We start from the raw sequence: 23125 nt of genomic DNA, 5'->3' as shown, positions 1-23125 counted from the left end.
CCTCCCTTTTCTGAATCATTGCAGCACAAAGAGCTCAGCTTTGTACTCTTTTTTAAAAATTGTTTTAGCCCTAGCTGGTTTGGCTCAGTGGATAGAGCATCAGCCTGTGGACTGAAGGGTCCTGGATTTGATTCCAGTCAAGGGCACATGCCCGAGTTGCGGGCTTGGTCCCCAGTGTGGGGCGTGCAGGAGGCAACCAGCTGATCAATGATTCTCTTTCATCACTGATGTTTCACTCTCTCCTTCTCCCTCTCTGAAATCAATAAAAATATATTTAAAAAATTAGCTCTTTCTTGTGTTTGACGTTCCTGATTGGCCTTTGTGTTCTTAGATGGCAGGAATTTTATGATACTTCGTGTGAGTGTGTATAGCCCTTACATATCCTATCTAATAAAAGAGAAACATGGTAATCAGCGTACGACCGCTACCCTTCCCATTGGCTAATCAGGGTGATATGCAAATTAACTGCCAGCCAAGATGGCGGCCGGCAGCCAGGCAGCTTAAACTGAACATGAGGCTTGCTTGCTTCAGTGATGGAGGACTGCAACGTTCCCCACCTGCCTTGCTGGCCTCTGACCTGCAACTCTAAGCAACTATGTAACAAATATAGAAGCTAAACAAAACCCCAGAAACCTGCCAGGCTTCAGCCAGCAGGATCGCAACATTGTAAACAAAGGCCAGAAACCACTTTCAGCAGCGGAGGCCTAAGAGCTGGAGCCAAGCCTCAAAGCTAAAGCTGGACCAGAATAAAAAAAAAGAAAAAAGGAGCGGTTGGGAGCTTCTGTCACGCACCAGCCTGAAAACAGCCCTCAGCCCCTCACCCAGGCTGGCCAGGCACCCCAGTGGGGACCCCCACCCTGAAGGATGTGTGACCAGCTGCAAACAGCCATCATCCACTCACCCAGGCTGGCCAGGCACCCCAGTGGGGACCCCCACCCTGATCCAGGACACCCTTCAGGGCAAACCAAAAAGCCCCACCCATGCACCAGGCCTCTATCCTATGTAGTAAAAGGGTAACATACCTCCCAGCAGCGGGATCAGCGGAGCCGTGAGGCCTCCCAGCACCGGGATCAGTGTGACAGGGGGCAGCGCCCAAACCCCCTGATCGCCCTGTGGCTCTGTGTGTGACAGGGGGCGGGGCCACAACCTCCCTATCCGCCCTGCTCTGTTCATGACAGGGGAAGGCGCCCCAACCCCCTGATCAGCCCTGCTCTGTGCCTGATAGGGGAGAGCTCCCCAACCCCCTGATCGCCCTGTGGCTCTGTGTGTGACAGGGTGCGGCGCCCCAATCCCCCCCCCCCCCCACACGGGCCCGGCTCTGTGTGTGACGGGGTAGAGCCCTAACCTCCCCATTGGCCCTGCCTTGAGTGTGAGAGTGGCGGCGCCCCAACCCCCTGATCGGCCCTGCTCTGTGGGTGACAGGGGGCAGTGCCCCAACCCCCTGATTGGCCCTGCTCTGTGCATGACAGGGTGGCGCCGCAACCTCCCCATCGACCCTGCCTTGAGTGTGACGGGACGGTGCCCCAACCCCCCCAATCGGCCCTACCCTGAGTGTGACTGAGGGTGGCATCGCAACCTCCCGATCCGCCTTGCTCTGTGCATGACAGCGGGTGGTACCCCAACTCCCCAATCAGCCCTGCTCTGAGCCCGACCAGGGGCTACACCTAGGGATTGGGCCTGCCCTCTGCCACCCGGGAGCAGGCCAGCAGGTCGTTATCTCCCGAGGGGTCCCAGACTGCGAGAGGGCACAGGCCGGGCTGAGGGACGCCCCTCCCCCCCCCGAGTGCACAAATTTTTGTGCACCGGGCCTCTAGTCCTATATAATAAAAGCCTAATATGCTAAGTGTTCAGTCGTCAGTTCAACCAATCAAAACGTAATATGCTAATGATATGCTAAGGCTGCTCAACTGCTGGGTTTGACGTGCACTGACCACCAGGAGGCAGACAGTCGACCGGTTGCTATGATGTCCACTGACCACCAGGGCGCAGATGCTCTGATTGGTAGGTTAGCTTTCTGCTGGGGTCCGGCCGATCGGGATTGAGTGAGACGGGCCGGATACACCCTGGAGCCATCCTGTGGTCACTACCCAGTTGGCCAACCTCCTGTGTCCCTCCCCGGCCCTGATCATGCACTGGTGGGACCCTCGGCCTGATCTGCGCCCTCTCGCAATCCAGGACCCCCTCGGGATGTTGGAGGGCTGGTTTCGGCTCAGTCTAGCAGGCCAGGCCGAAGGACCCCACTGGTGCATGAATTTGTGCACCAAGCCTCTAGTGTAATTATAAATTCTTGTTAAATGTTATAACACAGATTAAGTACCTACTTACTATATGTCTCATTATATTACTTTGACTCATAAAGTGTCAATTAGTGATACTGTTGGAAGGAGACAAGTTAAAGATGGTTCTCAATGGGGAACATCTGCAATATCAATTACATTCCAATTTATAATATACTTTTATATTAACTTTGAAAATATATGTGACTGATGCTTTGGGAATTTGAACAAAATAAAGCTACTTAGTGGAAACTTAATTGAGACAAATAGGATGCCAGCGTAGTATAATAATAGTCCATGTTTATAAAATGAAATGTGAAGAATAATAGCAGTAACTACTATTATCAACACCACCACCAGTAGCTAACATTTATTGAGTATTTACTATTTGCCAGTCACTGTTCAAAGTACTTTATGTCAGTGAAGTTGTTATTCTCATTTTACAAATGAGGTATGGTAGAAAAACTACTGGATTAGGCATTAGAGGATCTGGGCTCTGGTTTTAGTTCTGTTAACTATCATGTGAAGTTGGGTAAGTCTTTTAACTTCAGCAGACCTTAGTTTTTCATTTTTAGATTGAAGGGATTGGTCTCGAATTTCTAGGGTACTTTGCTACTCTCTTGACATTCTGTGATTTCTAAATTATCTTGTCCCTTTGGTACAGAAGTTCTTTTAACCTATTATTTGTGGGAGCAAGTATTTCTCGTTGAGATTAGAGAGCAGATTGGTAAATGTTTTTTTAAGCTAAAGGTGCTGGATAGAGGAATGTAAAGTTCAGGTTCCAGAGACATGCATATAATAGAAATTAAGGCAATTTGAGAAAATGAGAAAGGTAAAACTGTGGATTTAAATATCTGAAAAATAGTCAATAATAATAAAAGCATAATATGCTAATTAGACTGGACAGCCGAACAGCAGAATGAACTGTCTGGACGATCTTCCTGACGAAGCCAGGGCTGTGAGGGCCAAGGCAGTCACCATGGTTGCCAGGGCCGAGCCCCTTTCATGAATTTTGTGCATCGGGCCTCTAGTCCTATATAATTAAAGGCTAATATGCAGATAGACTGGACGGTGGAACTGCTGGTTGCTATGACGCACACTGACCACCAGGGGGCAGAAGCTCAATGCAGGAGTTTCCCGCAGTCCCAATCGCCTGATTGGGTCCTGCTGGCCAACCTCTTGGTCCCTCCCCACCTGCCGGCAGTCTCCGATTGGCCGATGGGGAATGGGAAACCAGGAGTGGGTGGTGGCGGATGCGGGTGGCGCCAGGCCAAGGCGGGTGTGAGCAAGTGGGGCCCCTATCGTCCCGCTGGTCGCCCCACACATAGAGAGTGATTCGTGTTTGCAGCAGGGGATGGGGCCAACTGCCAGCAGCTGGGGAAGATTGGCTCTGATCATAGGCCAGGCCTAGGGACCCTACCTGTGCATGAATTTTGTGCGCTAGGCCTCTAGTATATAATAGGATTCTATTGGCAATGCAGATATAATTCTCATGGTTGTTTATAATAGCTGGTGCTTAATCCTGGTTACTTTATAGGGCATTAGTACCCTCCCAAGATACTCCTATAATAACTAGCACTTATTGAATGTTTCTTTGGTGCATATGTTATCGTGTTTCATTCTCAAAGTAATATTTTAACTGTAGCTACTATTTTTTCATTTTATAGATGAGAAAGCTGGAGTTTAGAAATATTAGCATTTTCATGGTCCCATAGCAAGTAATTGGTAGAATCAGTACTTGAACTCTAGTCTGCCTGACTCAAGAGCCTGTATTCTTTATCAGTTCTCCCAGAAATTCAGATCCTAAGTGCATACCTCGTTGCTTTTTTATCTGCAGTCACTTGGATGGACTTAGCCACACATTTTTTTCTTTTCAATGAGGCACTTTAAGTTTCTTACTTTGTTCTCTTTTTCCCCTATATTTTGATATAATTTAGAAGCTTTTCATTCTTCTTTACTTTATAGTCAGGGTCACTATTCTTGCTTCTTTGATCCCAGGATAGAAAAGTTGGTACCTTCTGCTGAAAGTTAGCAATTCCATTGTGAAGTGTCATGCTTTTTTTCCCCCTGTACTTTTAATTCCTAGAAGAGCTTCCTCTCCAGAATGTGTTAACCTGTCAGATTTTATTTTTCTTTTTTCTTTCTTTGGATTATAATGATCTAAAATTTTCAGCTTTGGAGTGAAATACATTACAGAATCCAGATCACTGGATGTTTAGATTAAACCTATTCTTGAGCTTTTAATGCTGCTTTTCTTGCTGTCCATTTATATGATTTAATGCCTTATATTTAATGTTCCCAGATCTTCAGTTAGTTTTCTTAAACTTGTTCCTTGATTTGTTCATTTTAAAAGATACTGCCTGGTCCTGTCTATCCTCCTTTTCTCCTGTTCATCACTGTCCTTGAGTTTGCATTCTTCTTTACTGTCAACGCCCCCAGCTAGTCTGTCTCTTTGATATTCCTGTCTACCCTTCTTTTTTTTTTTTTTTTTTTAAATATATTTTATTGATTTTCTACAGAGAGGAAGGGAGAGAGATAGAGAGTTAGAAACATCGATGAGAGAGAAACACCGATCAGCTGCCTCCTGCACATCTCCCACTGGGGATGTGTCCGCAACCCAGGCACATGCCCTTGACCGGAATCGAACCTGGGACCTTTCAGTCCGCAGGCCGACGCTCTATCCACTGAGCCAAACCGGTTTCGGCCTGTCTACCCTTCTTTACTCTTTTTATCTTTTACCTGCTCAGCTCTATCTTATTTTCTCTGTGCAAATTCCTGAGCCTATTTCTTAGGTACTTTTCTGACCTCTTGCTTCTACTTTGTTTGTATGACTTCCTTAAAATTTGTGTAAAAGAAATACCAAATGTACAGTTTTTAAAGGGCCCTTATTGTTGGTGAGTAAAGGATGGCATCAGAATCACTCTGTGTTTACATATTGTGCTGTATCTTAAACATTTTAAAATCAAATTTGTTGTGTTTTGAAGAGGATAAAAGTAAGAAAAAAGATTGAAAATGTTGATCTCTTAAATATTTGGTTTGGTTATTAACATATTCAATCTTTTCCCTCCAGATTTAACTCAGGCTTTCCCTCACTTTGGAACTCCTAGATTTGTGAATATTGGATATTTTGAGAAGCAGGGGTTCTTTCCTTGATACTGACTAAGGAGTCTATTTACCTTCAGGATGACATCTGAATTGGAGAGCAGCCTAACATCTATGGACTGGTTACCACAGCTCACCATGAGAGCAGCCATTCAAAAATCTGATGCTACACAAAATGCACATGGAACAGGAATTTCCAAGAAGAATGCACTCCTTGACCCAAATACAACTCTGGACCAGGAAGAAGTCCAACAGCACAAAGATGGGAAACCTCCTTACAGTTATGCCAGCCTCATTACATTTGCCATTAATAGCTCACCCAAAAAGAAAATGACCCTAAGTGAGATTTACCAGTGGATTTGTGATAACTTCCCATATTATAGAGAGGCTGGCAGTGGTTGGAAGGTAAGGATTTTTTTAAATTTATATTTTTATGCTGTAAGCAATAATAATATTGGCTTCTCTTGAAGATAAAGCTCTGTGTAGGCTTATATTTGAAGATGAAATTCTAATTACTAGTCATTTTTAGGGTATCAAAGGACATTAAGTGTTTTTAGTTAGTGAATATCTTTTTGGTAGAATATTGGTTTGTTAGAGCTTTATTATGTTACTGACTCAGCATAAAATAAGAGCAGAGATAATGTAGCATTCACAGGAAAACAATATAGTTCAGGTAAGTTGACAGTGAGTCTAAGGTAAAATAAAATAATGTAGCATTGCCAAAACCGGTTTGGCTCAGTGGATAGAGCGTCGGCCTGCGGACTGAAGGGTCCCAGGTTCGATTCCGGTCAAGGGCATGTACCTGGGTTGCGGGCACATCCCCAGTAGGGTATGTGCAGGAGGCAGCTGATCGATGTTTCTCTCTCATCGATGTTTCTAACTCTCTATCTCTCTCCCTTCCTCTCTGTAAAAAATCAATAAAATATATATATATATATATATATATATATATATATATATATATATAAAATTAATGTAGCATTGCAATTAGTACTGTTTTTATCACCCAAGATTTTTCAAAATATTTTTATTTTGAAAGAATTTTAGATTTATAGAAGAGTTACATAATTATTACAAAGGGTTTCCATATGTCCTTCACACTCTATATTAACATCTTTTATAACCACAGTGCAGTGATCAAAACTAAGAAATTAATATTGGTACAATACTTTTGACTAAAACAGTACTTTTAACTACTAAGTAAACAGAGTTTATTCACATTTTATTAGTTTTTCCACTAATGTTCTTTTATGTTCCAGGATCCCACATTTCATTTAGTTGTTATGTCTCCTTTGTTTCCTCCAATTTGTAACAGTTCCTCAATCCTTTCTTGTTTTTACGACCTTTGACACTTTTGAAGAGTACTTACTTATCAGGTGCTTTGGACAATAGTTCTCAGTTTGGAATTGTCTGATGTTTTCTCATAATTAGAGTGAGATAATGTATTTTGGGGCAGAATAATGCAAAGGTGATGTGTCCTTGTTTGTATATGGTATCAGGGGTACTTGATGTCACCATGTCTTATTGCTGGTAATGTTAACCTTGATTCTTTGGTTAACGTGGTATGTGCCAGGTTTCTCAACTATAAAATTACTGTTTCTTACTTTGTAAATTATAAGATGTTTTGGGGAAATATTTTGAGGGCATTCAAGTACCCTGTTTTTTCTTAAACTATTGCTCATTAATTTTAGCATTTACTGGTGGATCATATCTATAGCAGTTTTTGTTTTTTAGTGGTGATTTTCTTTTTTTCTTTATTCCTTATACACTTATTAATTGGGATTCTTCTGTAAGGAAGTGTTGCCTTTTCTTTCCCTTGTATTTACTTATTTATTTAATCATTTGTAATATTATGCTTTGATGGACATTTTATTATTTGTACTGTTATTGTTGCTCAAATTGTTACAGCTTTGGCCATTCATAGCTCTTACAGGTTGGCGCCTTTTTTGTTGTTGTTGTTAATCCTCATCTGAGGATACTTTTCCATTTATCTTTTAGAGGGAGTGGAAGAGAGAGGGAAAGACAGAAACATCTATATGAGAGAAACACTTTGATTGGTTGCCTCATGACCAGGGCCTGGGCTGGGGAGGAGCCACAACCAAGGTATGTGCCCTTGAATGGAATCGAACCCAGGACCCTTTGATCCACAGGCCGGTCCTCTATCCACTGAGCCAAATCCGCTAGGGCAAATTGAGAAATGTAGAATGCTGTGCTTTAAAGAGTTGAATAATTGAGCACACCTACTGTGTGTAAGCCATAAAAACACCCAATGAAAGTATTAAATAAAAGGTGTAGTTAATAATTGCTGTGAGAATTTAGAAGAGCTTATGGGAAATATGATGAGGTTATGAATTGAGTGGCACAAAGCTTAAGTGCTTTGAGAGTACAGGGAAGGGAGAGATGTTAGAAAACTATTGAGGAAATGGAATTTAACTATATTTTGAAGAAGACTATGATTTGGGGATGTCTTTTTATTTTTTATTTTATTTATTTATTTATTTTAAAAATATATTTTATTGATTTTTTACAGAGAGGAAGGGAGACAGAGAGTTAGAAACATCGATGAGAAACATCGATCAGCTGCCTCTTGAACACCCCTTACTGGGGATGTGCCCGCAACCAAGGTACATGCCCTTGACCGGAATCGAACCTGGGACCCTTCAGTCCGCAGGCCGACGCTCTATCCACTGAGCCAAACCGGTCAGGGCTTTTATTTTATTTTTTAAATATGTTTTTATTGATTTCAGAGAGGAAGGAAGAGGGAGAGAGAGATAGAAACATCCATGATGAGAGAGAATCATGGATCAGCTGCCTCCTGCAAGTCCCTCACTGGGGATCAAGCCCACAACCCAGGCATGTGCCCTTGACTGGAGTCGAACCTGGGACCTTTCAGTTCTCAGACCGACGCTCTATCCACTGAGCAAAACCAGCTAGTGCTGGGGAGGTCTTTTTAATAGCTTCCAGGAAACAATTGTAGGGGTTCTTAGTAGAGAACAGAAGAGTTGGGATGGAGCCAGAAGCTATCAATCCCATGAGTTCGTAAATGCCGAGCCGGAGAGCTTGATCCAAGTTTGGCAGGTAATCCTGTCCTATATAATAAAAGCCTAATATGCTAAGTGTCTGACCGTTCGACCACTTGCTATGACGTGTACTGACCACTGGTAGGTTAGCTTACTGCTGGGGTCTGGCTGACTGGGACTGGGTGAGATGGGCTGGACATGCCCTGGAGCCCTCTTGCTGTCCCTCCGCCACCCGGATCGTGCACCAGTGGGGTCCCTTGGCCTGGCCTGTGCCCTCCTATAATCCGGGACCCCTTGGGGGATGTCGGAAAGCCAGTTTCAGCCTGATCCCCACAGGCCAGGCCCGAGGACCCCAGTGGTGCATGAATCTGTGCACCAGGCCTCTAGTAGTACATCAAGTTTGGTTATATATCTCATTTACCTGTCTGACCTCAGCTTCTGCTGAAGTGTAAGTCCACCTGAGAGAGCCAAATCCAGTCTACTGAGTTTTTGGTTCTGCTCAGCCCAAATCATGGTATGAAACTGGGTTAGAAGTAGTGATACAATTTCAATTGGTACATGCATGATTTAGATACAATGACGAAAGAAGGTTAAAAGAGGAGAAATGGGAGTGGATGGAGAAGGATGATGTTGCTTTTTTTTTTTTTAATTGATTTTTTACAGAAAGGAAGGGAGAGGGTCAGAGAGCTAGAAACATCAATGAGAGAGAAACATCAATCAGCTGTCTCCTGCATACCCCCGACTGGGGATGTGCCCACAACCAAGGTACATGCCCTTGACCAGAATGGAACCTGGGACCCCTCAGTCCGCAGGCCAACGCTCTATCCACTGAGCCAAACCGGTTAGGGCTGATGTTGCTTTTAGAACTAAAAGATACACTAGAGAGATTATTTTGTCCATTCTGTTGCTTTAGATAGACCTTTAATATTTTCAGAGATATGTGTTTCATAATTATTCTTTTAAAAAGTTTCTTCCAGCCTGGCTGGTGTGGTTCAGTGGTTGAGCGTTGACCCATGTACCAAGAGGTCACAGGTTTGATTCCCTATCAGGGCTGGGTTGCAGGCTTGATCCCCAGTAGGGGGTGTGTGCAGGAGGCAGCTGATCCATGTTGATGTTTCTCATCGATGTTTCTATCTCTTTCTTTCTCCTCTAAAATCAATAAAAATGTATTTTTTAAGAAAAGTTCCTTCCACCCAATTTTAGGTGCCTAGAACTTGCCATGATCAGTTTTAAATTTATTTTTGTAAACATAGAAATATTTTGAGCATTTCAAAGGTAGACAAATGGAAACTTGTTTTCTTCCTCCTTTGTTCAGGTCCTATCTCTTTTTTCAGGTTTTACTTTCTGTTCTTTGTCCTTAGATTGTTTAGCACACTCCTACAATCTGCTACTCACTGTATCTTCTTTAGATATGGAGGAGATGGGTTAGGGGAAAGTGGGAAATCATTTAGTTTGTATTGGTTGAAGTAGGCTAAGAATGATCCTAAAGTAGCTGTCAATCACCTTTCCAGAAATGTAGAGCCAACTGAAGTCACCCAGAGGAGGAAATGTGCTCATGGTCACGCAAAAGGATTGAAATAGAATTTTAATATTTAGGTAAAACTCCCTTTCATTTTCTGTCAGGCCATTGAAGGGAAATTACATATTAAAAATAACTCTAAATATTTCATAAGAGTCTAAAAAACATTCTCTGAATTTTCCATAATTAAATGATTTTATAATCTGAACTATATGTAAAGGAATTTAAGTTTTGGTGCTATTCACCTTACTAAAGAAAATTAACCTATTATGTTACTGGAGTATAGGGTAATAAAAAGAAAAATACAAGAGTGTTATGTGTATGTGAGGGTGTATTATGCTATTTTTTTATGTGGGGGAAAAATAAAAATATGTATTTGTTTATTATTATAAAAAAAGAAACAAGAATAATAAATGAGAAACAAACACTAGAGGCCCGATGCACAAAATTTGTGCATGAGTAGGGTCCCAAGGCCTGGCCTGCAATCAAGGCAGATCTGTGGGGCAACCAGCAGGGCATTTGAGGGGGCCCCTGCTGGCACCTGCCTTGACCGGCCTGGTGCCACCCACTCGCCAGCCCCGTCTACTGCTGCTGCCCCCTGTTGCATCCCTCTGTGGGAGGCGACTGGTGGGGTGATGGGGGGGGGGCGGTGGGGAGGGGCCACTGGCATATGCCTTGGCTGGCCTGGGGGCTGGGGACAGCTCCTGTGTAGAGTGTCTACCCCCTGGTAGTCAGTGCGCATCATAGTGATTGGTCATTCCACCAGTCATTCCATTGTTTGGTCGATTTGCATATTAGGCTTTTGTTATGTACGACGAGAGGCCCAGTGCACAAAAATTTGTGCACTGGCAGCGGGGGTGTCCCTCAGCCCCACTTGTGCCCTCTCACAGCTGGGACCCCTCGGGATATAATGACCTGCTGGCTTAGGCCCGCTCCCGGATGGTAGAGGGCAGGCCCAATCCCTAGGTGCAGCCCCAGGTCGGGCTCAGAGCAGGGCTGATTGGGGAGTTGGGGCGCCACCCCCTGTCATGCACAGAGTAGGGCGGATCGGGAGGTTGCGATGCCACCCCCAGTCATGCTCAGGGTAGGGCCGATTAGCGGGTTGGGGCACCGCCCCCTGTCACACTCAAGGCAGGGTCGATGGGAAGGTTGAGGCGCCACCCCCTGTCACACACACAGCAGGGCTGATCAGGGGGTTGGGACGCTGCCCCCTGTCACGCACAGAGCAGGGCCCATCAGGGGAGTTGAGGCTCCGTACCCTGTCATGCACAGAGCAGGGTCGATCAGGGGGTTGGGGAGCTCCCCCCTGTCACACACAGAGCAGGGCCGATCAGGGGGTTGGGGCGCCACCCCCTATCACCCACAGAGGAGGGCTGATCAGGGGTTTGGGGCACTTCCCCCCTGTCACACTCAGGGCAGGGCCAATGGGGAGGTTGCGGCTCTACCCCGTCACACACACAGCATGGCCCATGGGGGGGTTGAGGCGCCGCACCCTGTCACGAACAGAGCAGGGCGGATAGGGAGGTTGGGGCCCAGCCCCCTGTCACACACAGAGCCGCAGGGCGATCGGGGTTTGGGCGCTGCCCCCTGTCACACTGCTCCAGGGGCCAGGAGGCCTCGCGGCTCCGCTGATCCCGGTGCTGGGAGGCATGTTACCCTTTTACTATATAGGATAGAGGCCTGGTGCACGGGTGGGGGCTGGCTGGTTTGCCCTGAAGAGTGTCCGGGATCAGGGTGGGGGTCCCGCTTGGGTGCCTGGCCCACCTGGATGAGGGGATGATGTCTGTTTGCAGCTGGTCACACCCCCTTCAGAGTGGGGGTCCCCACTGGGGTGCCTGGCCAGTCTGGGTGAGGGGCTGAGTGCCGTTTTTAGGCTGGCGGGTGACTGAAGCTCCCAACCTCTCCTTTTTTTCTTTTTTTTGTTATTCTGGGATTTATTTACCTTCTATGGCTGTCACTGGAGCTGAGAGCCGGCTTTAGCTCTGAGGCTCGGCTCCAGCTCTGAGACCTCGGCTGCTGATCTGGGTTTGTTTGGGTTCTATAATTGAAACACTGTTTCAACTCCAGCTCTGAGGCCGGCTGGCTGAAAGCAGGTTTCTGCGGTTTGTTTAGGTTCTATAATTGCAACATTGTTTCTTAGAGTGCAAGCTCAGAGGCCGGCAGTGGCAGGCGGGGAACCTTGGCTTCCTCGGTCGCTGGAGCAAGCAAGCCTCCTGTTTGCTTCAGCTGTCTGGCTGCCGGCTGCCATCTTGGTTGGCAGTTAATTTGCATATCTCACTGATGAGCCAATGGGAAGGGTAGCGAAGTTACGGTTAATTACCATGTTTCTCTTTTATTAGATAGGGTAGGATAGTTACCTATAGAGCAGTGGTTCTCAACTTTCCTAATGCTGCAACCCATTAATATAGTTCCTCATGTGGTGACCCCCAACCATAAAATTATTTTCGTTGCTACTTCATAACTGTAATTTTGCTACTGTTATGAATCGTAATGTAAATGTCTGATATGCAGGATATATTTTCATTGTTACAAATTGAACATAATTAAAGCATAGTGATTAATCACAAAAACAATATGTAATTATGTATGTGTTTTCCAATGGTCTTAGGCGACCCCTGTGAAAGGGTTGTTCAACCCCCAAAGGGGTCGCAACCCACAAGTTGAGAACCGCTGCTATAGAGGATGGATGGAACTGAGATAGAAGGGATTAAGATTTCAAGTATACCTTTTTACATAGTTTTGAGTGTGGAACCATGTGTTTTACCCAAAAGTGCCCTAGCCAATTTTGCTCAGTGGTTAGAGCGTGGGCCTGCAGACTGAAGGTTGCAGGTTGGATTCCATTCAAGGGCTGTCAAGTTGCAGGGTCAATCCCCAGTCCAGGTTGGTGCGAGTGTGGGAGGCAACCAATTGATGTATCTTTCTCACGTTGATGTTTCTCTCTCTCTGTCTCTCTCACTCCTTTCCGCTCTCTCTAAAAATCAATGGAAAACATACCCTCGGGTGAGGATTAAGAAAACACACACACACACACACACACACACACACGTAAATAGGAAAAAAAAGGATGGGAAAAGGAACCCTTAAAACTAAATATAAGCAGACACAAGTAAGCCTTACATCATATCAAATGGGTATGTAAATCACAAGAAAAAAGTTCAAGACACTTTTGGAAAGAGCTTCCTAACTATATACCTTCATAGGATTTATACTAAGGATTAAAGGAATTGCCAAGAAATCATGAACTTTAGTTAGTAGATTTGTAGTGATATTTTGCTAGAATCAGTCTGTATCTCCAATAACTCTAAGAAAAGAAGTTGGGAGAAATTCTGAAACTGTTTTATGTACTTGTTAGTGTAGAACAAATGAGTACATGTATTGATGTTTTGGGAAACCAGACCTCTTACAGTATAAGAAGAGAAATACAGGTAGGAATATAGTTGTTGATTTGAATTGGAGGTACCAATTTAAACTCAAGTTTAAAATAAAAATCTCGTATAGTGTTTTCAAAATTTAGATTTCTGGGTTACAACTTCAGTGAGCCCTAATGCAATATTATCTGAAATTCAGAAAGGATTTCCCTAAACAAGTGTTGTTTAAACCATGAACAAATTGAAAGTTAAGTAGACTCAATCAGATGAAGGGATGGAGTAAGACTGAGGGCAATCTTTGCAGAGGGAGCAACAAATGGAAAGCCTAGAGATGAGAGAACATTGGAGGGGATAAGTATAGACAGTAAGGTAGGGTCAGATGATGAAGTGCCTTTGGAGGCTTTGTTAAGGATTTTGGATTTTATCCTAAGTGCAATGGAAAATTGTTGAAAGGTTTTAAGTGAAAGGGTAACATCAGATTTACTTTGTGAAGAGATAATTGCCTGCAAGGTGGAGAATAGTGAAGGAAGGGCAAAAAGAGGGAAGTGGAGGATGGGCACCAGTTAGGTAGCTATTGTACTACATTTGGTGATACTGGTGCCTGGACTGGGATAGTAACAGAAGAGATGGAATACAATAGGTAGATCAAAGATAGGTTTAATAAGATTTGGTGACAGATTTGTTATATATGGTGAGAAGGAAGAAGGATGTTAAGGATGTCTTAGAGGTTTCTGATTGAAACTTGTATGTGAATAATTCTTTCAGTGAAAAGGGAAAACGGGAAGATGATCACACTGGAAATAAAGATTGGTTTAGTTTTTTTTTTTTTTTTTTAATATATTTTATTGATTTCTCACAGAGAGGAAAGGAGAGAGATAGAGAGTCAGAAACATCGATGAGAGAGATACATCGATCAGCTGCCTCCTGCACATCCCCCACTGAGGATGTGCCTGCAACCCAGGTACATGCCCTTGACCGGAATCGAACCCGGGACCTCTCAGTCCGCAGGCCGACGCTCTGTCCACTGAGCCAAACCGGATTCGGCTGGTTTAGTTTTAAACATGTTGAATTTGAGGTGTTTCTGGAGATGTCTAGTACCGTGGTCAGCAAACTGCGGCTCGCGAGCCACATGCTGCTCTTTGGCCCCTTGAGTGTGGCTCTTCCTAAGCCTTAGGAGTACCCTAATTAAGTTAATAACAATGTACCTACCTTTATAGTTTAAGTTTTAAAAATTTGGCTCTCAAAAGAAATTTCAGTCGTTGTACTGTTGATATTTGACTCCGTTGACTAATGAGTTTGCCGACCACTGGTCTAGTAGATGTTTGAAAATATGTTAGGAACTTGGGAGAAAGTTCTTGTTTGGAGATTTAGATAGATTTAAGTGTCATAGGTGGTCATTGAAGCCATGATTATTGATGAGATTGCCTAGGTAGCAAATGTAGAAATGAAAAAAGGACATAGGGCAGAGCCTTAAAGACTTAGAGTATTTCAGTTTTTTAGAGATGTGTTCTTTCCCTGAAACCATTTAGAAAATACACTGTCTTGATTTCTTCTGACCATCTCATTTCCACCTCACCCCTACCCCCTTCTTGAACTTTTAAGGTAGATTGATGCACTTCAGTTTGTTTAATTAGCTCTTTCTTTTTATTGTCTTTTCAATTTGGATTGAGTATATGATTCCAATTTATCTCCATTATTATTTTATTTGTTATACCTCTAACTAAATTTTGCTAATGATTGCTGTAGGGTTTTCCAGACCCATCTTTAGCTTATCACATTCTACCTTCAAATATAGCATTTTTTGTATAGTGGAAGAACTTTATAAATTTTACTAGAGGCCCGATGCATGTAATTTGTGCAAGAGGCCCGGCCCTCGCAGCCCCAGCTGCCTCGGCTGGCTCTCGCAGCCCCGGCTTCGTCCGGAAGGTCGTCTGGATGGTTGTCTGGATGGTCGTTCTGCTGTTTGGTTGTTCTGCTGTTCGGTCTAATTAGCCATAGTAGCTCTTTATTATAGAATAATTTTAATTCCTCTGACCCATCCTTTGTGCTACAATAGCATCCATTTTACTTGTACATTTTGTAAACCCCATAATAAATTATGTTAACAGTTATTTTTTAAAGGCATAAATAAGAAAAAGTGTTTTTTAAAATTTGCCTCCCTTTTTACAATTTGTGGAACTCTTTATTTTTTTGTAGATACAAGTTTCCACTTGGTATCATACTTCTGCCTAAAGAACTTATAAAATTGCCAGCCAACTGGCAATTAATTATTTCAGCTTTTGTGTGTCTGGAAGTCTTTGTTTTGCTTTAATTTTGGGGAAGTATTTTCACTGGGTATAAAATTGACAGTTTTAAAAATTTTAGTATTTTAAAAATGTCATTCTGTCTTCTATCTTGCATAGTTTTTGAGACATTTGCTATAATCCTTATCTTTATTTTTCTGTATGTAATCTTTTTTACTCTTGCTGCCTTCAGTGTACCCTTTTCAGTTTGACTTTCAGCATTTTGATTAATGAACATAAGTGTGTGGATTTTTTATTCTGCTTGGTGTTCTCTGAAATTCTTTTCATCTGTGATTTGATGTCTTGTGTTATTTTTCGAAGATTCTTGACTGTTACTTCAAATTTTTTTTTGCCTCATTGCTTTCTTTTCTCTCCTTCTGGGACTCAGATTACTTGTATTGTTCCATAGTCTTGGATCAGCCGTGGGCAAACTACGGCCTGCGGGCCGGATCCGCCCATTTGAAATGAATAAAACTATTGAATAAAAAGACCGTACCCTTTTATGTAATGATGTTTACTTTGAATTTATATTAGTTCACACAAACACTCCGTCCATGCTTTTGTTCCGGCCCTCTGGTCCAGTTTAAGAACCCATTGTGGCCCTTGAGTCAAAAAGTTTGCCCACCCCTGTCTTGGATGATGATAATGATGATGATGTTGTGTGTGTCAGTTTATATGATTTCTATTGATTGATCCTCAAGCTATCTGAACCTCTCCATAGTTGTGTCCAGTCTACTGATGAGTCCATCTGGGAATTCTTTATCTTTGATCATGTGTTCTATCTTTCATTCACATTTGACTCTTTTCTTATAGTTTCCGCAACTCTGTTGAAATTCCCCATCTCTTTATACAAGTTACCACTTTTTTCTACTTGGTATTCTATATAATAAAAGGCTAATATGCAAATTGTCCCCTCTACTGGGAGTTGGACCACGGGATGGGGCTGGCTAGCCAACCGCCCTTGGCCCCTCCCCCTGGCTGGTTGGACCCTACCTGTGCACGAATTTGTGCACCAGGCCTCTAGTTTTAACATATTAGTTATAGTTATTTTAAAGTTCTTATCTGATAGTTCTAACACCTGAGTCATCTCTCAATTGGATTTTGTTTCTTATCTCTTGACAATGGTTTTTTCCCCCCATGCTTTTCTATCTCTTAAAATTTTTGATTGAGTGCCAGATAGATGTGTAGGAGACTGAGATAAATAGTATTACAAATACTATTTATAAATGGACAAGCATCTTTCGTCCCAGGTCATTTTTGTGGGGAGTTGAATCAATCAGTACTTGCACTGGATATGGGTTTTGTTGTTTATATCTTTGCTCTCAGTATACTGCAGACTTTACATTTCTCCAGCAGTAGGCTCCTATTACTTTGGGCTAGGAATGGAGGGCTTAGGTCAGTGATGGCGAACCTATGACACGCGTGTCAGAGGTGACACGCAAACTCATTTTTTTGGTTGATTTTTCTTTGTTAAATGGCATTTAAATATATAAAATAAATAGCAAAAATATACATCTTTGTTTTACTATGGTTGCAAATATCAAAAAATTTCTATATGTGACATAGCACCAGAGTTAAGTTAGGGTTTTTCAAAATGCTGACACGCCGAGCTCAAAAGGTTCGCCATCACTGGCTTAGGTGCTTGTAGGCTTTTCTCAGTTTTCCTGCTTTATTTTTAGATTTTAGTTGTCTCTGTCCATCTTGCTACAGGTAGGGATGAGAGACACTTCTACCTCTTCTCTATCAGATTGTTTCTGCTTATTACTCACTGGTAGGGTTGGGGGTTTTACCTGATGTTTTAATTTAGCTTCAGTCTTACTCAGGCCCTTGGACTTGGGAGTGTGGCTTTTTTAGTGTTTCTTTCCTTCAGCCAGACTAGCCTTCTATCTGTAATTGCTTTTGGGATAATTTTCTGCCCCTCCCTCAGCTAAGGTATTTTTGCACTGTCCCAGAGGTAAAAGGATTTTGCTTCTACTCTTCTCCCATCAGCAGTAGATCTTTGCCTATGTCCTGGGAAGGGGTTTCCTATCCCTCCCTACAGGCAGAAGTTTTTTCCCCCCATTCTTCCTTAGAAGCAGTCTTTGCCAGAGTCTTATGAGTGAGAGATTTTGCTGCCCCTACCTTAAGTTTTTTGCTTTGTAATACCTATAGAAGGAGGCGGGGCTTTGTCTCCTTCTTTGTGCTTGTCAGTTGCCTCTTTGCTGCTTATGCAGTAAAGGAGACTTTCTTTGGTCTCTTTTCCTAATCCCCCCCCCCCCCCCCCCCCAGTCTTTCTTGTGAGCATATGGTGACGGTGCATGGAGAAGAGCTTGAAAGTGAATGGGAGCTTCTCTTGTGTCTGGGAACCTTGTTGCCAGGAGTGGGGAACCTCCGGCCTGCGAAGTCATTTGGTCTGGCCCTGCCAAGGCTACCACAGGCAGGATTCAAAATTCAGTAAGTCTAGGAGCTTTTTTTCATAGCAACATAAATTTATATTAAATGAATTATATTAAGTGAATGATGCTATAAATATTCAAATGGCCCTTGGCAGAAAAAAGGTTCCCCAGCCCTGCTTTAAACTGACAGACTAGCTCATGCTCGGACTTTCAACTTTTAGCTAATTTCTTAGATGGTGGTCATTTCTTTCTCTCAGGCTCTGCCAAAAGGTGAGACAGTTTGTCCCCGTTCTCACTGAATGGGCTTATCCCTCTCAGGAATTTCATTTTTTGGGCTGCCTTGCAATCTCAGCTTTCTAAGGCTGTTCAGATAGGTGTGATTTGGGGAGGGAGTGGACTAACCCATTGTTTTCTCATTGTTTGGGAGAGGTCATCATTCTTGGATAGAAACAGCAATGATGAGATAGAATCATTGATTGGCTGCCTCCTGCACCAACCCCACTGTGGGGTTGAGCCCGCAACCTGGGCTTGTGTCCTTGACCAGAATTGAACCTGAGACCTTTCAGTCCGCAGGCCGACGCTCTATTCACTGAGCCAAACCAGCTAGGGCTAAGGTGGTTATTTTTTTCCTGCGACATTGAGAAACCTAGATGTTCTTGCTAGCCCTTTGTAGTTAGTGTCTTCTTTCTGTTTTTCTTTCTTATAGATTGCAGTGAGAACTTGATTGGTGCCTATATGCTCTTGTAATGGAGCAGTGGAATTATTTGTTTTGAATTTTTAACTCATTAAAAAGTGATAATACATGTGCTTTATAGATCATTTGAACTGCAGAAAAGAGGAAAATAATCATCACATATAATTCTATGTAAAAAAGCTATTAACATTTTGCATTTTGACTTGTTTCCAAGAATGAATGAATTAATCACAAAGTCATAATATGTATATAATTTTATATTTAGCATTTAATACTTAATATTAATCATAGGCATCCCCCTGCATCATTAAAAGTTCTTAATAAACACTTAAAATGGGACATAATCGTCCATTATTTGGAATTTTCTAACATTCACCAGAAACTTTCAATAACTGCTTTCCTTTGTAGCATTCATAATTTGAAAATCAAAAAGGTTTAAATTTGAAGCTCATTTAAAAAGCTTACTCTATTTGTAATTGTATCCCAGTGCACAGAGATATTTAGATTTCTGACTTTGTTTTTTAAAGGTGGGTTTTACTTTTTGGATTCCAGTGACTGTATGGTTTTTCTTCTTTAATTTTAGAATTCCATACGACATAATCTGTCTCTGAACAAGTGTTTCCTTAAAGTGCCTCGATCCAAGGATGACCCTGGAAAGGTAGGATTTGTTTTCTTAAAATAATTGGATTCTTCATTATATCTATTGTCATGTTTGTACCTAAGATATATCTGTTAAATCAAGAAAAATAATTGGAATGAGAGCATTCCGGTTTATTGATCAGGACTATTTGTGAAAATAGCAAGTCCTCCTTCAGCCCACTGCCACCTACCCCGCCCCTATCCCGCCCGCCGTATCCCCATTTTACTTGGTATGCTTCAAGGACCAGCGGCAGGGAGAACTTTATTTTTAAACAGTGGGAAACTAGCTAGTATAGAGCTGGTCCTCTGTTATAGTTTGCTGTTTCTAATCTAGTTTTTGTTTGGTTATTTTCTTAAGTGTATGTATTAAATTTGGTTTTTGAATTGCTTGTTAGGAACCACACTTTATTAAGTATTACATACAAGAGGTGGATTTGTATGTAATTGAGAACTGGAAGTAATTTTTACCCTGAAGTTTTTTCTGTTAATTTCCTTCTTTTCTTAGTTGCTGTTTTTTCCTCTTTATTCCATTTATCTCCTGCCACCATTATTACATTTTTAGTATTTTATCTACAGAGACTTGTTTGTTTCAATAGCCTTGTCAACTGCAGTGTGGCCTGAACTTGGTACTAGTTGCTTGATTTCTAAGCTCAGTGTTTGCTTGGACCCTATTTGGTTGTCATGATAAATTATTAGATTAGGACTTTGAGACAGTGTATCTGTTAGCAAGCATGCATTCTTGTTTGGATGTTTGCACTTCTTATCTTCTTTAAGCTAAGTGTCTCTGGAAAAAATTTTCTAAAATGAAAGCCTGGTCATATTATCACCCTGCTTAAAAGTACTCCCCAGTGTTCTGTAGATATTTCTTTTATAAAATATCCTTTACTATATTTTTCTTGATCTGCCTTTCTAGCTATGCTTCACCCCATTCAAGACCCACGGTAAGGAATTACTTGGTTTCTCAAACATGCTTTTCAAATGGTCTTCTTTTTATAAAAAAATATTTTTATTGATTTCAGAGAGGAAGGGAGTGGGAGATATAGATAGAAACATCAATGATGAGAGAGAATCATTCATTGGCTGCCTCCTGCACGCCCCCTACTGGGGATCGAGCCCGCAACCTGAGCATGTGCCCTTGACTGGAATCGAATCCGGGACTCTCTAGTCCACAGGCCGACGCTCTATCCACTGAGCCAAACTAGCTAGGGCCATCAAATGGTCTTCTCTTAATGCGCAAAGTCCCCTTTCTCTACTTGTCTGGCCTACTCTTTGTCTTTTAAGATTGAGCTTCAACATTACTTCTCTGAGGCTAACACCCCCCCATACCCACACACACCAAATGAATTTGTTGTTCCCTTTTTTGAATTCCTGTTACTTTGTCATCATTGTAACAGCTCCTAACTAGTTTTTCTCTTCATGGACTTACTTATTTCTGATTTATAGCAACTTTCACATAGTAGCCAGCGATCTTTAAAAAAAAAAAAAAAAGTTAACCTAATCATATGTACTCTTTGTTTAAAATCTTAATTGGTTATCTACTGTCCTTAGGTTAAAGTCTAAATTATGAGGGTAGGGATCATCTATATATATAAAAGTCTAAGATGTTAATTGTCCCTGCAACTGTTTGACCGTTAGAGCAACTGCTATGACGTGCACTGACCACCAGGGGGCAGACACTCCAACCGGTAGGTTAGCTTCATGCTGGGGTCCAACTGATCGGGACTGGGCGAGACAGGCTGGACATGCCCTGGAGCCCTCCCGTGGTTCCTCCCCGGCCCTGATTGTGCGCCGTTGGGGTCCCTTGGCCTGGCCTGTGTTCTCTCGCAATCTGGGACCCCTTGAGGGTGTCAGAGAGCCGGTTTCGGCCTGATCCCCACTGGCAAGGTCAAGGGACCCCAGATTTGTGCACCAGGCCTCTCAGGTATGTATATAGTTTATTTGTTAGCCCCAGTTACTTGTGCAGTGGCTGGTGGCACTGAAGAGAATGAATATATCATATCCTTTGCTAGATGGCTAATTTCTTAAGGTTAGAGATGGAGAGTTATTAATTTCTGTTGAAAGCAGGCTCTCTTAAAAAACTGATGTTTTATAGCACCTACTATGATTTGCCCATTAAGTTGGTTCTTAATAAGATTGAATAGGTTATTATAATAGTTATCTTATTTGACCTAGTTTATTATTTGCCTGTGTTCATAACTCTCTAGGGTTGAGACTAGGAATTGGTAAAATTTTTCTTTCCTTTAAAGCAGGCTTATTATAAAAAAGGAATTACAAATTTTTATATTTACTTCATTGCAATTTTCTATGGACAGTGAGTATATATGAATCTGACAGAAAGGGTTCTTAAGAGTTTAGGAATTACCTATTTTATTAGAGTTCTATAAAGCAACTAATTAGATTCTGTAAACATGTGGCTTAGATTTATTTTTTAAAAGAGGATTAAGTCATTTAAAAAAACCCACACATGAAAACTATATTATGTACTAAATTTATTTATTTATTTTTTAAATTTTTTTTTTTATTGATTTTTTTTTTTTTTGAGAGGAAGGGAGGGGGAGAGAGAGAAACATCAATGTGAGCAAAACATCGATGGGCTGCCTCCTGCACACCCCCTACTGGGGATTGAGCCAGCACCTTAGGCATATGCCCTGATTGGTAGTTGAACCTGCAACGTTTTGGTGTAAAGTACAACGCCCCACCAACTGAGCCACTCCAGCCAGGGCTATTTATTGTTGACAGTATTACAGATGTCCCCCATTTCCTGCTTCTTTATCCCCTTCCACCAGCCCCCGCCCCACCCCAGGCCTTCTCCACGCTATTGTCTGTGTCCATGGGTTATGCATATATGCATGTATGTTCTTTGGTTAACTCTTTTCATCTCCTCCATTATGTACTAAATTTCAACCAATTGGAGATCTGTTTTTTTTGTTTTTTTTTAAACCTGCTGTCAGGTTTTCTTTTGTGCAGAACTTAAAAGCTTTTCTCCACCTTAGTCAACTAATACCATGGGGTTAAGGGAGATGTAGAAAGACATATATTACTCTTTACAACTATTCTTTTTGAATCAAGATTGTCTTACTGATGTGCAACCAAAACAAAATACGGAAGTAAATTGAATCCTGAGAGGTAAATAAAAGCTTTCGGTTTTTACCATTAGTCTCTAATATTAAACTTGTTTTTATCAAAACACATTATTGTTCTCATTGGTTTTGGTCATAATTGTAAATATCGTAAAGTACATTTAAACTAAAAGAATCATTTTAATTTTCACTCTCACGGTGAAATTTTAATATCCATTGTCCTTACTGATTTTGGTCAGAAATAAATGTAATCTGATCTTATAAGATACATTCATTTTAGTTTTTGATATAAAAATAAAATTTTATTTTAAAAAGTTCCATTGCTTAAAAAAAGTTTTGAAAACCTCAGATCTAGTCCATTTTAAATAAAAGAAAACTAAAGCAAATAAATTAGGAATGACTTACCCAGGTTCAGTGTAGAAATAGAACCCAAGTGTATTGGCCAGACTTACTTGCAAGTCACAGAAGCCCATTACAGACCAACTTAAGAGAGAAAATATCTGCAGTAAGAACTGGAGTCTGGTTCTTAAATTTTCTCACCAGGCATGTCTCCTTACATCCCTTAGCTTTTCTGGTGGCTGCATTTCAGCCCATTTAGTAGCAGAGATGACCATCAGCAGCTTCTGGCTTATATTCTGCGCCTGGAGTATAGCAAATGTTTTAGAATGAATGCTGAACAAGCAGAATACATTTGGTTTCTTGATTCCTAGACTGGTGCTTTTTCCACTGTGCCAATCTTCCTTGAGAGGGAGGCCAAAATGTTAGTTAAG

The 23125-nt window shown here is 42.0% G+C and overlaps 1 protein-coding gene across 8 annotated transcripts in view; it reads left to right on the top strand.

Moving 5' to 3' along the window:
- The window catches only part of FOXJ3 (forkhead box J3), a 133241-nt gene that overhangs the window by 48682 nt on the left and 61434 nt on the right, over positions 1-23125 (top strand). For 5 of the 8 annotated variants that reach the window (XM_059689785.1, XM_059689792.1, XM_059689790.1 and 2 more), the window contains exons 3-4: positions 5459-5783; positions 19220-19294. In XM_059689785.1, the coding sequence (XP_059545768.1) occupies positions 5459-5783; positions 19220-19294 (400 nt within the window). Of the gene's footprint in view, positions 1-5346; positions 5784-19219; positions 19295-23125 lie in introns of all 8 variants that reach the window. The other 3 variants (XM_059689791.1, XM_059689786.1, XM_059689788.1) reach the window with 2 other exon arrangements.

Source organism: Myotis daubentonii, chromosome 3 (genome assembly GCF_963259705.1).
Source record: "Myotis daubentonii chromosome 3, mMyoDau2.1, whole genome shotgun sequence".
Lineage (NCBI taxonomy): Eukaryota > Metazoa > Chordata > Mammalia > Chiroptera > Vespertilionidae > Myotis > Myotis daubentonii.
This window is presented reverse-complemented; position numbering and strand designations above follow the sequence as displayed.